This window comes from Onychomys torridus, chromosome X (assembly GCF_903995425.1).
Source record: "Onychomys torridus chromosome X, mOncTor1.1, whole genome shotgun sequence".
NCBI lineage: Eukaryota > Metazoa > Chordata > Mammalia > Rodentia > Cricetidae > Onychomys > Onychomys torridus.
Genome location: NC_050466.1, coordinates 121,071,977 through 121,087,551, shown reverse-complemented (window position 1 = coordinate 121,087,551; position 15,575 = coordinate 121,071,977). Strand labels below are relative to the sequence as shown.

At 35.6% G+C, this 15,575-nt stretch overlaps 1 protein-coding gene across 1 annotated transcript in view; it reads right to left on the bottom strand.

The window, feature by feature from the left end:
- Positions 1-529: 529 nt before the first annotated feature.
- Il1rapl2 (interleukin 1 receptor accessory protein like 2) overlaps positions 530-15,575 on the bottom strand; it is a 1,242,609-nt gene continuing 1,227,563 nt past the window's right edge. Inside the window, exons 10-11 of the mRNA XM_036175525.1 lie at positions 14,910-15,080; positions 530-3,610 (exon numbers count right to left, since the gene is read on the bottom strand). Of these exons, the coding sequence (XP_036031418.1) occupies positions 2,913-3,610; positions 14,910-15,080 (869 nt within the window). The 3' untranslated portion in view covers positions 530-2,912. The remainder of the gene's footprint in view (positions 3,611-14,909; positions 15,081-15,575) is intronic.

The window sequence follows — 15,575 nt, the reverse complement described above, 5'->3', positions numbered from 1 at the left end:
TTACATTGTAATCATTTGGTTACTATTCATTTCCATCTTAGCTCATGGTGAAGTTGCATAAACGTGTCTTCACAACCGAACTATTCTCACTTCTCACTGCATCCTTCTAGTGGCTTTAAACTGCACAATATTATCATTCAATCCACAACCAAAACATCTTCCTTTTACATGATGGTACATGGCATCTCTGTGTCATAGTTTTGAAGGAATTCTTGAAAGTAGGACAGATTTGGTTGGCTCTAATTCAATGAAGGTTTAGAAGCAGTGGTGCATGATATATTCTTTTCAGACAATACATAGCAACATTATTTTTTTGGTTAGATCAGGGACCATACTTATCAAACCCACCAAGAACATGTTGTCCATATCCTTGAGCATTGTTTATTCTCAGTGGAATGTTTTGATTTGTACATATTATCATTCTTTTTATATTTTTCATTTTTGTTTTCAGAATGCTTCACCTTTAAAATTCAGTCTGTAAATGTATTTTTTCATACAATAGCACAATAATAAATTTGTTATGAGTGCATAAGGATTAGTTGTAACCATGGTTTCCTAGATTTCCAAAATTCAGTGAAAAGTTGAAAAGGGAAAAAAAAGTTTCACTGTAAAAACAACTGGAAGCATATGCTGTGTTCTAGACTACTTATTATACCCTATGGCATATATCTTAATCTCAGATGAAAATTAAATTTTGAATTGCCATTTAGAAATAAATTTTTATAGATAGTGTACACATAAGTTCCTGAAACTGATCGAAAAGGTTTCTTGTCAAGTTCCCCAGCACAAGTGTGAATGCTCTGTTTCTGAGTTCCTGCAAGCAGTGAAAGGACACATTGTGGCCAGCCAACTCAAATTGCTACCCACGTTTAATCATTGTAAATAAAGGAAGCAGAGAGGCCCATGGTATATTTTCAGAACTGGCATGCTCAATACAGAACTATTGGTTTAAAAATACGACTGAACATTCTATTTGAATTAATCTAGATTTCTGTGAAAAATAAAATAGTATAAAGTACAATTGTCCACTTAAAACATGTAGCACTCATTTCATGCAGATTATTAATTTAGTCATACACATAGCATTAAGGGACACCCAGAGTAAATACAAATTGGAAAACACTTCAGAATTGATACATTTTCATTTTGAAATACCTATAGTTTTAACAGAAGTTTCCATTCTTGGTGGAAAAATACATCTATGAAATACCTACATATATTGAACAGGACTTTTCAAAGGGAAAACTGATTGTCTCCCTGTGAAATGAACATGTATCACTATGAAAATTTCACTCAGTTTGGTACACAATGCATTTTCTGAGCAGCTAGATATAGAAAAGCAATAGAGAAACAGGTACTTTCACAGAATAGGTGGATTACAGGGAACCAGCCATAGAAAGAGATTAGTGACAGATCATCAAAGAATATTTTCTTATGTTTGCTTCTACTTTAGGGTCTCACAATCACAAGGGGTAAACAAAGTCTTAATTTTTACACATTGTGCACATTGTCCTTGTTCATAATTGTTCAAGAATTTTATGTAAGAACCATTTGCAAAATTTCTGAATCAACTTTGATAAGCAGTTATGAAATCAACCCCCACAGCTATTAAGTTGGAGAGCACACCAAATTAATTGTAAGTGATAGAAAGCCTTAATCCACAATAAATGCTAGAATAGGAGTACATTACTTATAGCCAATAGGAGATAGGCTATTGACAAAGATGTTCTCATATGGTATGGTCACAGTCACTGCATGAGAGTTGACAAGTTTAGTCTATCAAATATATTCTCTGAAGCACTGGGAATACAGATACTTCTGCAGGAGCTTTGCACATATAGCCGAACAGATTCGTTGTATGTACAGAATAGTCTATTTCACAACTACGTTGCAGATGAAAAGCCCACAGTTGCTGCTCTATCACTAGTAAACTCGAATCGCCTAGCACTTCATTTCTGAATAGTGTAGTTACTTCTTTCCAACTGCACACATTTGCAGTCAATACGTATTTAAGTTCAACTTGCAGTGAGGCTGAAAAACAAGTAGGACAATGCCCACATCTTCACATAAATCTTAGAGAAGATCACAAGAGTGTTTGGGAGGAAAACATCTAAATAGGAATGTTTTAGAAAACAATAAAATGTGTACTTTAAGATGCATCTTCAAAGTTGTAAAATGTTTTTTAATGATCCAGAAAGTCATAAGGCTTACTAAAAATATCTTTAAAGACTTTAGAGCTGTCTATTCATTTGCTTAAGGAATGCACATGGTTTCCCTACCTACCAGTGTGGCTACAGTTGCTGCACTTGTCTAATAGAACTAAAAGCTGTTACTACAGGCTGTTGATTTAGTCTATAGGAGTTGTCCATTACGTTGAAGAAGATGTAAATGTTTCAATCATACTATTTTCTCAACTGATCTTCCTGGACAAACAATCTTCCAATTGGCTGCATCAATTTTTTTTTCCCCTTTGTAATTCTCGACTGTTTTCAGTTATTCTATAGAAGGTCTCCTTTCACTTAAACATTCACTCATAATTCTCAAAAATTCATTGAGTCTCTAGGATTTCCTTTTCTTGAAAAATATGTTTAAATGCTGAATTCTTAAATATGGGCAGTCCTTGTGGTGCCATAAAACTTACTTGAAAAGGACACAATTCATTTTTTTTCTTTTTAGAAAAAAATCAAAACTGTACATTGGTACAAGGTGCCACACTACAAAAGCAAGACCTTCTATTCCCCCACTATTCTATAAATATAAACAAAAATATTTAAGTATAAATGTGATTTTTTTTGTGCCTTTTTCTTCACATTTTCAGCACCTCAATGTTTTTAGGTATACTTTATGCTCAGTATAGCAGAAATTCCATATTCTCTTGTGGTTGTTCAGAGGAATTGTTTTTTTTTTTCTCATTACCAAATATCACTGGTGAAGCTAAGCTCTTTGGATGCTAATGGCAGTAGGGAATTATTCCTTGAAAATTCCTCAGTCTCTTTCAGGGAATTATTAAGGGGTAGCTGTCCATTGAGTAGTGTCAGTGGCAAATTACAGTAAGTGTGGTGGTTGCCTAAGGAAGGTACTGACAAGGTGTTGGTTGGCATCTCGTGTTTGTATCCTCGGCAACAGTGCCTCATTTGCATTGAATCTGAATGGTGAAAATCAGGGAGATCAGCTTGTGATGGCACCATTGTGGCTGACGTACTTGTCATGGCAATTGAAGGTATAGGCTGAAGTTCTCCAAAAAGCCCCTGTTCTGCAGAGTCTAGAACATGGCAGTGGGATAGCATTTCTTTTTTCTTGATTGGCATTTCATACACTAAGTGCTTCCAAAACTTGGAATTTAATTTGCTGCTCTTGGGTCCCTTCCACTTGATCAATGATAGAAGTTTGATGTTGTGCTTTAATGATTCCACTTCCTGGCAATCCACCTTCCCTTTTAATTCTGTACACTCAATCAAAATCACTTTGATTTCTCCACTGACTAGCATGTTATGGAGTCTGCTTTCCAGTTCGAAAATACTCCATCCCCGTCTGAGAATATAGTCTGGAGTTAGCACGATAATAAGTCTTCTGCTTTGTTCAACACCTCTTGTGAGATCTTCAATGTATGCTATAAATCACAGAAAGAGAGAAAGAGTAAAACAAAGACATTGCCAGTCTTTAAAGCATTAGGTTTGCATTCTAGATCCAGTCTTTCATAAAGTCCATTACATTTTCTCTTGTGTATTGCATGTCCAGAAAGCCCATTTCTGCAACAATTAAGAAATTATAAACAATTGAGTAAATCCTTATTTTTTGCCTTATTATTACTTACAGTGTACTCGTGACCCATACAAACTTTGGTTTCTTCAGAATTTAGGTGAATTTCAGGTTTTTTTGTTGTTGTTTATGTAATCATTTAACTCAAGATAAACTTCCAGACTAGTAAGTTAGTACTCTAAGTGAACAAGTAATCAACCAGTTGATGAAAAATGAACAGACACCCTTTATAATTGGTAATTTTACTTTTGAGTTTGGTATATTTTCCTCCTTCCTTCCTGTGTTTTATTTATAACTCTTAGCTAACAAATAATAATGGTATACATGACTCCTATTTCAACTGCTAACATATTACAGAAGCTATCTGTGTGTGCTATCAACAGGAGAGATTGTAAGATAGATATGGTGGAAAATCTCTTCTAGAATCACAATCACCTTATTTATCAGAATATGTTCTGTCATTTGCAGCATTAGGTCCTGAATATTGTCCTTCAAACTAATGTATATGGAAGTGATGTGTGTTCATGAATTAAATAGCATCCATCTATTGCAATTTTGTTCAAGGACGAAGAATGATGGGTGGAGTTAGAGTTGGGGATGGTAATGGAATAGAATGACTGGTAAAGAGGAAAGGAGGGCAGATACTTATAAATAAACTTTTATGTTACCATTCTGAAAACGTGGTGGATATGTTATGGTTTTCTTCGTGATAGAAGAATACTCAACTTGCCTCTGGGTTTGTTTACCCCATGCATTAATCCTTTTGAAATCACACTTCCCACAGTCTCATCTGCCATAAAGGGAAGTCCATATCTGTGTGGTATTAACAAATAGAGACTTGGACACAGGTGCTGCACCAGAAAGCAGTCTTTACTAAGCAGAGCACGAGGCCCTGTCTAATGTACAGTGCCCTCTAGCAAAAGCAGTGCTTACAGAAGCATAGCAGCATTGGTCACTACTAATCTGCTCCAGGTTATGGACTGCTTTTGAGCAGTCACATTCAGCACATAGCATGGGGGACATCAAACAGCTCAGTACAAGCCATTTGAAAAGGGAAACTTATTTTATAGATGCACATTTTACCAATGATCTTCTTTTTCCAGGACCATATTTTTACCAAAACTTTCAAAAGCAATAATGAGCAACATTTCTACACATCCCTGCTCATAAACAACAGCAGCAACAACAAAATAAACATTTCAAAGAGATACATGGAATTATCCATTTAACAATTTCTTGTGTAAAATGTTTTTAAAAATATATTTCAGAGTATTCTCATGCAGTATTTACATTTGACAGTACTTTAGAGGATGAGGCTAGTCTCTGAGTTGAGATGCAACCTCTCAGTAATTTTAAGTGTTTTCCTTTAGAGAGTGTGTATTCAGAGGGAAAAGTTGGCATTGCAATCTACAAAACCGCTGCACATACAGCAGTGGGGAGGTTTGTCACCAAGAGGACTGGGGAAACAAAGTGGAAGGAAAGGTGGAAAGTCTCAATAGAGTGGAAAGATACAATCCCAATGTATCAACAGCTCTGACTCTTCATTTTCTTCCTTCCTTTCTGCTCCCAAAAAGAAAGAAGTTATGTGGGAAGCTTCATCATTAGAAGTTGGATCTGTAAGATATAGTAAAATAAACTATCATGTATCTTTCCCATGATGCTTTTCACCTTTTCTCCAGAGCAAAAATAAAACAAAACAAATCCCACACACAGAATCATGGTATTGGTGCAAGAATACAAGAGGATATATTTTTATTGGGTGGATAATGAGTTCATTGTAATTTCATAGAAATTTCTGTTACTAATAATTTCTCAAGTCTTTATTTTTACTATAATTCTAGTCTCATTAAATTTCAGCCTACACTTTGGAATTTTAAAAAGTAGCATACAAACCATTTCAGTAGTCATAGTAAATATTCTTCCAAGACCAACACTATTTGTTATGTTAGGCTATATTCTAAATGTACCTTTTTTTTTTTTTTTTGGTTTTTCGAGACAGGGTTTCTCTGTGTAGCTTTACGCCTTTCCTGGAACTCACTTAGTAGCCCAGGCTGGCTTCAAACTCACAGAGATTTGCCTGCCTCTGCCTCTCCTGTGCTGGGATTAAAGTAGTGTGCCACCACTGCCCAGCCTAAATGGACCTTTAAAAACAAAATTTGGGATGAGTTGGGTGAGGATAGTGAATGTGATCAAATTTCATTGTGTGAATTTCTCAAAGAAGTAACTAAAATGTGAATATTTAGAGCAGGAATAAAAAGATGCTTACAGAGAAGAGTTAGGATTGGGTTAGGCAATCTTGGAAGGCAGGGAATGAACTCTGCAAAACTTCTATCTCAAGAGGAAACAGCAGTTGTCAGAAAAAAGAGACAGCAGAAGCCATAAAGATAACTTCTATGATTCTCTGTCATTTCGCAGAAAGGGTCCTAAGAGCTTAGACAAATGTTTTTAAGAAGCAAAATGTACATATCTCCACATAAAGAGAAATTCCAAGTCAAGCAGCAATTGATTTAATTGCGCTATCATAGGTTTCAGCTTTACTGTCACTTTCTGGGATGGGGAATGGAAGAGTGTCAAATACTTTCCCATTAGTATAGTTCTCCCAGTTGACGCATCTATTATATTTTTTCCCATTTTACATCTAAGCAGAAAGTAACATTTATGGATTTAGTGGCATCTTAGAAACTTTTGCCCCCAGGAGAAATTTATTAGGACACTTCCCACTCTGCTCAGCTGCACAGGGTGTGGGTGTTGAAGGGAACCTTGGAGAGAGGGAGTGGTCCCAGTCTCCTGCATACTACACTGGCTGTGCTTATCCTGGCAAAGCCTAGTGGAGAGTTGAGGCAAGCATCCAGATAATTCGGGCTGAAAACCTGCTGTGGAAGAAAAAAAAAAAACCTGGAATTCTCCTGGTTTGCCCTATATATACATTAATCATATGTACTGGAGTTAGACAGTACATCAAAATTTTCCCCGGGTAGAAATAGCCCCAGTGTCCCAAAGAAAACACAAGCCATTTGCTTGGGCCTTGAATTCTGTGTTCCATTTCACTTGGTGAAAAAGCAAGTGGAAGTTTTCAGATGTGAAGCCCACATTTCACTTCTTGGGATGGTGATCAGTGGCTGGGCAGCAACCTCAATATTTGAAAGCAGCTGGGGAGGTGCCGCTAAGAGCTGCTTGGCTCTGCGTAAGAGGGAGAGACTGTGTGCTCTTGCTCTTACTTTCTGGCTCACTCTCTGTTTTCTTCTTTCTCGCTCCTCTCCTCTCTCTACCACTTGCTCTCTCCCTTTATGTTTTTCTTCTTTTCTGCTTTTTTCCATCCTTTCCTGTCACGTCCAAATTTTCCTTCTTTCTCTTTCTTAAATTCTTTTGCTATTTTCTCATTTAGTAGTTGATTTCTTTCTCCCCTCACCACCCTTCTTCCTCTTGGGAAAAACAAGAACCTAGCTGTGAGGCGAAAATGTACATAATGAAGAAGAAACAAATGAGGCATGGTCCAAAGATTTTGACTTGTTAGTCTTTAGCCAGGAAGTCCTTGTTAGCTGGCTGTGTGTATGAAGCAAATGCTCAAGACAATCCCCCTACCTTGGGGTTGTATATCTGTATTGAATGACTGTGATTTTAAACCTGATCTTCTAAGAACCATGGCCTGGTTTTGGGTGGCTAATAAACAAAGAGTGACATTTTTACATTTTGAAAGTGTTTTGTTTTTTCTTTTGAGGATGATGAATAAGATTTTTAAGATGTTGAGCATGATTCAAGGAAGAGCATACATGATCCACAAACATTAAAATATTTACTATCTGGACCTTTACAGAGAAGATTTGCCACCACTGAATTATAGACCAGGCAGGGTGGTTAGGCTTGGAACAGTTCCAAATAAACTAAGCAGAAACAGGTATCAAGACATTGCTGGTCCAAAGCACAGTGTCCAACAGGCAGTTGGGTTTGCCCTGCTAGGCTGTGGTTTTGTGGGAGACATTTTAGAAGCCTTCAGAAAATGAATTAAAAAGCTTGTTACCACAAAGTGATAATAAAGAAACATTTTTCAAAAAAAATCCCCAAATCCTCAGCACATATGAATACTCACTATATCTTGCCCTGATTTGTTCAGACAAATTTAGCAACAGAGTAGCAAAAAAAAAAAAAAATCCCTTAAAAGATGCTTTTTCCCCACATAAAAATATATAACGTCCCTTAAATGAAAGGTTACAGCATCCTATTGTCATGTCTTTTTGCAAGTTTTGGTTTTAAGTAACTTCTGATGGCAGAGAAGACCAAAGGGCACTGTCCTGATTCTTGTTTCTCTAGATGAGTCTGTGAAAGCACAGGCAGAATAAGAGACAATGCCAACACCAAGGAGCACTTGATTTTGTCTTTTCTAGGGATTGACTCTTTTCAACACGTTGTCAAAGAAAATGCATCATCACTAGACCCTCATTTGGTAGTGTACATGATGGCAGCATCATTATTGGGGAAAATCAATGAAAGTCATCACCTAAAACATTATCAAAAGTTTGGTGATTTTGATTTAAAAAAACTTGTTCAGAAGTTTGATTAAATAAAATTCCGGTGGATTTATTCAGAGAAGTGGGAAGAGATTAAAAAAAACTGATCTGAAAATGAATTGTGCTTGTTTTAATATAGCAAAGGGAAAAATGAAGGAGGAAACACAGATGAAATAGAAACAAAGAACAGCTGTCCTGGTTACCTACGTCTAGAGAAATATGCATGGCTTTGAAGACTTCAGTACCCTTCTCACTCTAAAGCTCTGGCTTGGCTGTAGAGAGGACAGGAGCAAAGCTAAAACTCTCTATTAACCGATTCTCTGGTGCTCTGCCTCTAGCTACTGACAATCGGGTTTTGCAAGTTAATCAATTAGCAATTTGCAAATTGTTTTTGTATAGGTACTTGTAGTTATGTTGGAATTATTATCAGAGTATGTGGCATATTTTTTAAGTTAAAAGATCAAATATTTAGGGTCTAAGCATGGCATAATTTGGTACTCTTCCAGATTCAAATGAATCTTTCAAATTAAATATACAATTATATACAGCTATTATACAAAAACATATAATTAGCATGAGATGGGATACACCAAAGCATATAATACTCTTAGTTTTTGGTGAACATTGTTAACTAATAAACATCAACAACAGTATCTTTTAAAATATAGGTAATATATCAAAAATTAAGTTAAAATCTGTCTGTGTATTTTCTATGTAGCAAAAAACATATTTTCACTAATAGGAACCTACAATTGAAAATGTCTCAGACCTTTGGCATACCAAGAAGCTTCTAATGAGGTACTTTTATTACCACTTGATTGAAAATATTATTTGGATTTTCTTCTTTGACAGTTGTGAGATTCTGTCCATTATTTGCTACAGAGGCAGACTCTACCATTTTCCTTTAGCTGGGCGCATGTGAAGGGATGTACTTCCCATGTGTGATATTATGTGCCCTACAAAGTCTTCCCTCTTTTCCCTACTTCTCAAGTCATTAGCTTGATAGTTGACAACTAGTTAGCAGGGTTAAAATTCACAACAGAAAGTTCATTCTTGACTAACTAATGTAAGAATCCTACTGAAGAATGATTAGTGAGTAAATCAACAGTTAACTTAGATTTGCTCATAGCTTGTGTGTTGGGGGAACTTTATTCTGTTACATCTATGATTTTGGAAGCCTACTTTCTGGTAGTAAGCTCTTCATACTTGGTATTGCATTTCACCTGTGGGAATAGTGTTTACATTCTGTTTTCTTTCACCTCTTAACATTTGAAGACTAATCAGAGAAAGAAAATTGGAGCATAACAGGGCATCAGAACACCCCTTCTTCATCAGCCCTAGAAAGGTGCATATGTAACTAATTGACAGTAGTGTCAGCTTACTGATTATGGAACAAAGCTATTACTGCTCATGGAGACTTTTCTGTATTTGCTTCAGTGTTAAGACATTATCCTTCTCATTTGATTGTTTAAAAATGACTTTACTTTGAACTCCATATTTCCTGATTAAAATTATGCACAATAAATTCTAACATCTACTGCAAATGTTGATGAGAAAACTAGTCCATTTAACCTTAGTAAATTTTTGAGTAATTAGAGTATAATTTCTGCTCTTTTTTGTTTCTGGCATGAAGGAAATTGTCAAGACACCTAATTTTATACTATGTGAGTAAATTTCAAACAACGTTTTAAATTTCATTGGCTGTACATGTCACCTCTGCCTCATACTTTTTAGGTCACAGACATTAGATTGCCTGGAAAAGGATTTTATTCCTCCCCAAGGACAACTTACTTGAATGGTGTCCAATCTGTTCAGCGATTATAAGAACTATTGGCAATGCGTACTTACAGGTCCATGCACAAAAAATATTTTTTGCATACCTCACTTCAGAAATGACTAGGGATCATCTGACAGCAGATGTATTCTCCAGTCATTTGTCATTTCATTGTCAGAACAATCCCATGGCTAGTGTTAAGCATTAAAAGTCTGAAGATTAGTGAGGAAAGTTTAGCAAGTACATAACATAAGACAATGGAATTTGTGTGTGAAGAAGTGCTGCAGTTCTTGAGTGAGAGAGCCTCATAGAAATTTGGACATGAAAATAAGTGAAAAGTGATATTTGAGATCAAATTTAGAGATATAATTTCGAGGGGTATGGTTGGTCAGCCATATACATAATAATATTTTAGTTCACTAGTGTCTTTTTCTACTATAGTCATGCATAAATAATTCATATAGAGATCTTCCAAATATTTATATGAATAAATAAGGGGAAACTGAGGTAATGCTTATGAAGGACTGTTTTCTTCTGTAAGTTACCACTTACAGAATTATATTTTTGTCCAAAACTTCTGCTAGAATAAGTTTGAGTCATAATTGTTACTAATACACTTTTAAGGACCTTTCTTTCTTTTAAAGGTAAATAAAGACTATAGGATTGATTCTTCGTTTTTATTTCATTTTATTTGTCTTAGAATGCTCTTTTCCCCCTTCAAACCAGATCCCATAGCTTTTTATACTTTAATGTTTCCTAATCTGTGCAGAAACTTTGAGATAAGATGGGTCCAAGAGGCTAAATGGTCCTCATCCAAAAAATGTCCTCAATTTCAAGATCTCAATTGCACAGCTGGGTTCTGTTGGTCACATGTCAGCTTCAGAGCACATCTGTTCATTCCTCAAGGATCCACTAGGCCCCATGAACACAATGTGCTCTGTGTAGGGTACTTTACACCACAAAACTCAGCAGCTGCAAGGGGTGAGAAAATCTCTACTTCTCAAGTTTGTGTCTCTAGGCAGTTTGAGTAGGGTGTTTTCTCTCTGGCTTTCTTCTGGTTGCTTGTCACTTCTGACATACAGAGGCTTGTTGGCAACAAAGTTGCTTTCACTGTTCTCATGGACAGATGTTTCTAGTCTGGGAAGAAACAGACCAAATTTTTACTGGAAAGTACAAATTCTTGCCACATTCAGGCACCTAACCTGAGAAAACATAAAGAAGATCTTGGCCGCTGGCTCATGAATGGAAACGTAGTTACTGCCAGGAAAATAATGCCCCAAATCTAAAGACCTGGTCTCGGAATTTAGGGAAAATATTTGTGTCAAATATTCCCATCTTTATGGTTCATAGCAGGCACAAAACAATTTTCCCAGTAGGGGAGTGGTAAAACTCCAATTCATCTAGGAGATCAACATCTTTTTATCAGCACTTTCTGAGAATTGTTAATGGAGAAAAAGAAAGAGACAGGGAGGGAGAGAGAAAGAGAGACTGAGACTGAGATATATGCACCTTTAAAATTCTGAGCATTAGAAATATTTTGAGCTGATAGACTTAGTGGAGTACTGTGAGAGGCAGAAAAGTGACTGAAGATAAATGAAAGGGAGTAACATTCAAACTAATTTGATTCACAGAGAATTATCATTCTGCATCAAGAAGGATCTTACTAAGTTTGCTTTTATAGTCGTCAAAGGTCTTGTTGCTACTTTTGGAGGAACACACAGTCTTGGGTCAATATGCATTAAATGAGATGTGAGGGACAAAAACAGCTTATACTATTGTAACTAGGTCCTCCCCACAGGAATGTGTCTATATTTATGTAGCATAACCTGTTAAATCTGTACCAATGGCTGCAAATTCAGACCACAGAAGCTTCTTTAATAACACACATACACCAGGTCCAAAATGTTCTACTCTGTCATTCATGTGTAAATCAAGTATATTATTCATATACTTCATCGACTTCCTGAATGCATGCTAAAAATGCCAAGGAAAAACTCGTTAATCGTGACATGGTGACTGCTCAGCTAGCACTGAAATGTTGATGGAAAAGAAAAATTGTCAAAGAGCCTTTTTAAGAACCTCTGCAGGTTATACTCACAGATCGGAATTCGGAGAACATGAATTCCCTAATTCAGGAAGGAAGGATTAAAAGCAAACACCCTCCAGTGGTTGCATCTAAAAGTTTCATAGTTTTCTCAAATGGCTGACTGTTGAAAAAATACTTTTGTGTACCATCTAGAACTCTGGATCAAATCCCGCTCATTCTGATGAGTGTAAAATCTCAAAAATACGAAAATGATCTTCTATGGACTATCAAATCTCTGCTGCATTTGATGTGTAACCTCTTTCTAGAAAGTCAGCTCTAAGAGCTGGAATCACGGCTGGTTCACCCATCATAGTACTGAAGTGTCATAGACACTTACAAAGTACCAACAGCACCAAAGTCTTAGATGGAACATTGGCTTATGCACTCAGTTTTGTAACAGATTATGCACAAGAGTGAAACATGGTTTAGACATATTGTTTAGTAAATAAATAGTCAAGAGAATTTAAGAGAATTTAAAAAGCATGTTATATTTGTGTTATCTTGTGGACCAATCTGGGAGGAGATGGGTTAAAGGAAAAGAATATGATCAAAATACATTATATGAACATTTCAAAAAATTATAAAAAGACATTTTAAAACAGTAAAGAGCAACCAAAAAGTAGAGACCTTGTTTATTTTCATTACTTGTTCTTCTTCTTTTAAACTAACACTGTTGAAAATATATCAACATTTATGATGAGGCACCAAATCACTTTAAATTATATTAGATGACAATATCATTATGAAGATAAATGAAATACAGTACAATACTCATGGAACTTATAATCATATTGGTAAGATATAAATAAATGGAATGCTACATAAAGCTACAAAAGCAAACAAAATATCATAGGTCTGAATTATAGTCAAAGAGTACATATACACCATGACTTTGAGTGCTAAAGAGATTACAACAGATTTTCCACAAAATCAGTAAGTGATATGGAAAATAATCAATAGGGTCTTCAAAGGGCTAACATGAACAAAAAATGCAGAGACACACATAATGCATGTCATAGGCATAACTTGGCTTGTGTAGAAGCCTTGAATAGGTAACAAATCAAATGGTCAATAGGAGAACAATGTGGGCTAGTAGCCAATTATGAAAGTGTTTAAGAAAGGTTACAGATTTCATATTGGAGGAAATACTGAAAAAAAAATTAAAGTTTGTGGAACAGTGCTTTGGTACTGTTAGGGATGCACACATGTTAATGGATTACATGGGAGGGTGAAAGTATAAAGAAAATAGAGATCTAATCAATATTATCAGAGTAATAAAATTGGTGTCTAAGCTAGGATAACAGAAGTGAGGATGGAAAAGACACAAGGGACATGGTTTGGGAAAAAGACATTGAGGCATAAAAATGACTGCAAGGCATCAGGATATTCCTTGGGCAATCTATTGCTATAGCATTGTATTTCATGTGATCAAAGTAGGCAAAATTTCAAAAAGAAAATAGTAGAGAGACCATGGGAAAAAGAAGCTTAGAGACATTTTCATTGAGGAAAAGAATTAACTTGTAAATATTGTTTTCTTGGGACCTTTTATTGCACATTAAATGCACATACGAGTAAATACACTCATACATACATACACATGATCCTCAAGAAGAAAGAGTAATGATAAAGACACAGTTGGTTCCCATTGGTTTCTCATTAGCTTAATAACCGTGGTGAACAGACAGTGATCTGAAATATTACTGAGGAATGGTATGATCTAGCAGAGTGAGATCTATATTCTATATCCAGCTCTATTTTTTTACAGCCGTGTAACCTTATGCTTCATTGAGCCTTTGTTTCCTCAACTGGAAATACATAAACATTCTCTCTCTCTTTCAGGCAAGCATACACACATGCACATGCACACACACAGAATTGTAAGTCTGAAATGTGATAAAATATAATTTATGTCAAATTATCTTAAATGCTATCAAGTCTGAAGATAAAGGTTTTTTGTAATTATCTCATGTGTATAAATTTGCATATTTAAGAATTTTAACAGACACATAAGCAAATATGTTATAGTCCATTCATTTTTCCTCATTAATATTTTTAAAAGACCTTTGAGGGCAGGAACAATCTCTCAGGCCTATGTTCTCCTTATATTTTACCATGTACATGTTCTAAACAAAGCACATGTTTTTAACAAGAACAAAGCAGGCATTTTGACTTGAACGGGACTTACTCTGAAAGCTTAAATGTAGCTTTCAATATGTAGCATTACTGAAAAGGAGCGTTCAAACCTACAGTGTCTGGCATACCTTAAACTTTATTTAAATACTAAATACATACAGAAAATACTGCTCCCAATGGCGTCATACACCTTTTAAAGTGGACTTTTCCATAAATCTGTGAATGAGTGACAAGGCATAGTGAATAACAAGGATGAAAGGCAAAGATTCAAAGTTCTTAGTGACATTTATTATATTTATAAGTAGAAACAATGACAGAAGTCCATCTTGGGAACTGCAGCACACCAAAGTAACTTTAACTGAATTTTACAGCTTACTTTTAAATGAAATGTCATTATTATCCCAGAAACTAAAGCAATGTAATAAAAACCACACTTATAAGTTTTAAAACAACACTGAAATTATAACTGAGAATACCTTCCAAAAACTTCAGATGCTCTAAAGTCGCAATATACACAAGGAGAAATTTGAATTTGAAAACCTGTCTACTGTGAGAAACAGTTTTCTAAAAAGTTGGCTCTGGAGCTTACCGTGTCCATATAATTTGCTGAAAGGAAAGGAATGTTTTAAATACAAAATGCAAAGTTACTTACTTCCACTTGGAATCAGATCTCTTTCTGGGATAAAGAGTTTATATCCATAGTGTTTTTCTAGGACATCTGGCAGTATTTCAAGAGCAAACTGCTCTTCCTCAGTATTGTCACAGTCCAAAGTATCTTGATCCACTTTTGTGTAAGAGAGATAGGCATCATATTCTTTGTTGTCTTAAAGAATAACAGTAACAACAACAAAAGTGGTAAATATTAGAGGGTTCCCTTTGAATATTAGACATCTTTAACAACTAACAAGTAGGAATAAGCATTGTAATTAGTGATAATCTTTAAAAACTTGAAAAATAATTCATGTTATAGGTAATGCAGTCTATTTTAACATAAATATTTCATATGAAATGACCTCAAACTGTTATGAAGTGGGCCACTTAGAGTCAGTACAGAATAGAACAAAGATTTAATTATTTGTGCCATTTGGTGAGGAGCCCCATTTGTGATATTCAGTGATTTCTGTAAATGATTATCTCAGTGTGTTTGAATGCAGGACTAAATCAGCCGAAGTCATGGATTTGAACCCTTCATGTGCCAGTTGGTTTGGCTCTGCCACTTAGTCACAGACTATACCTCGGTTTTCACAAATACATGCATGAGATCCAAAAGGGGCTGGGCCCTAAACTGTGAAAGATTGAAGTAATCCAACTTCACTCC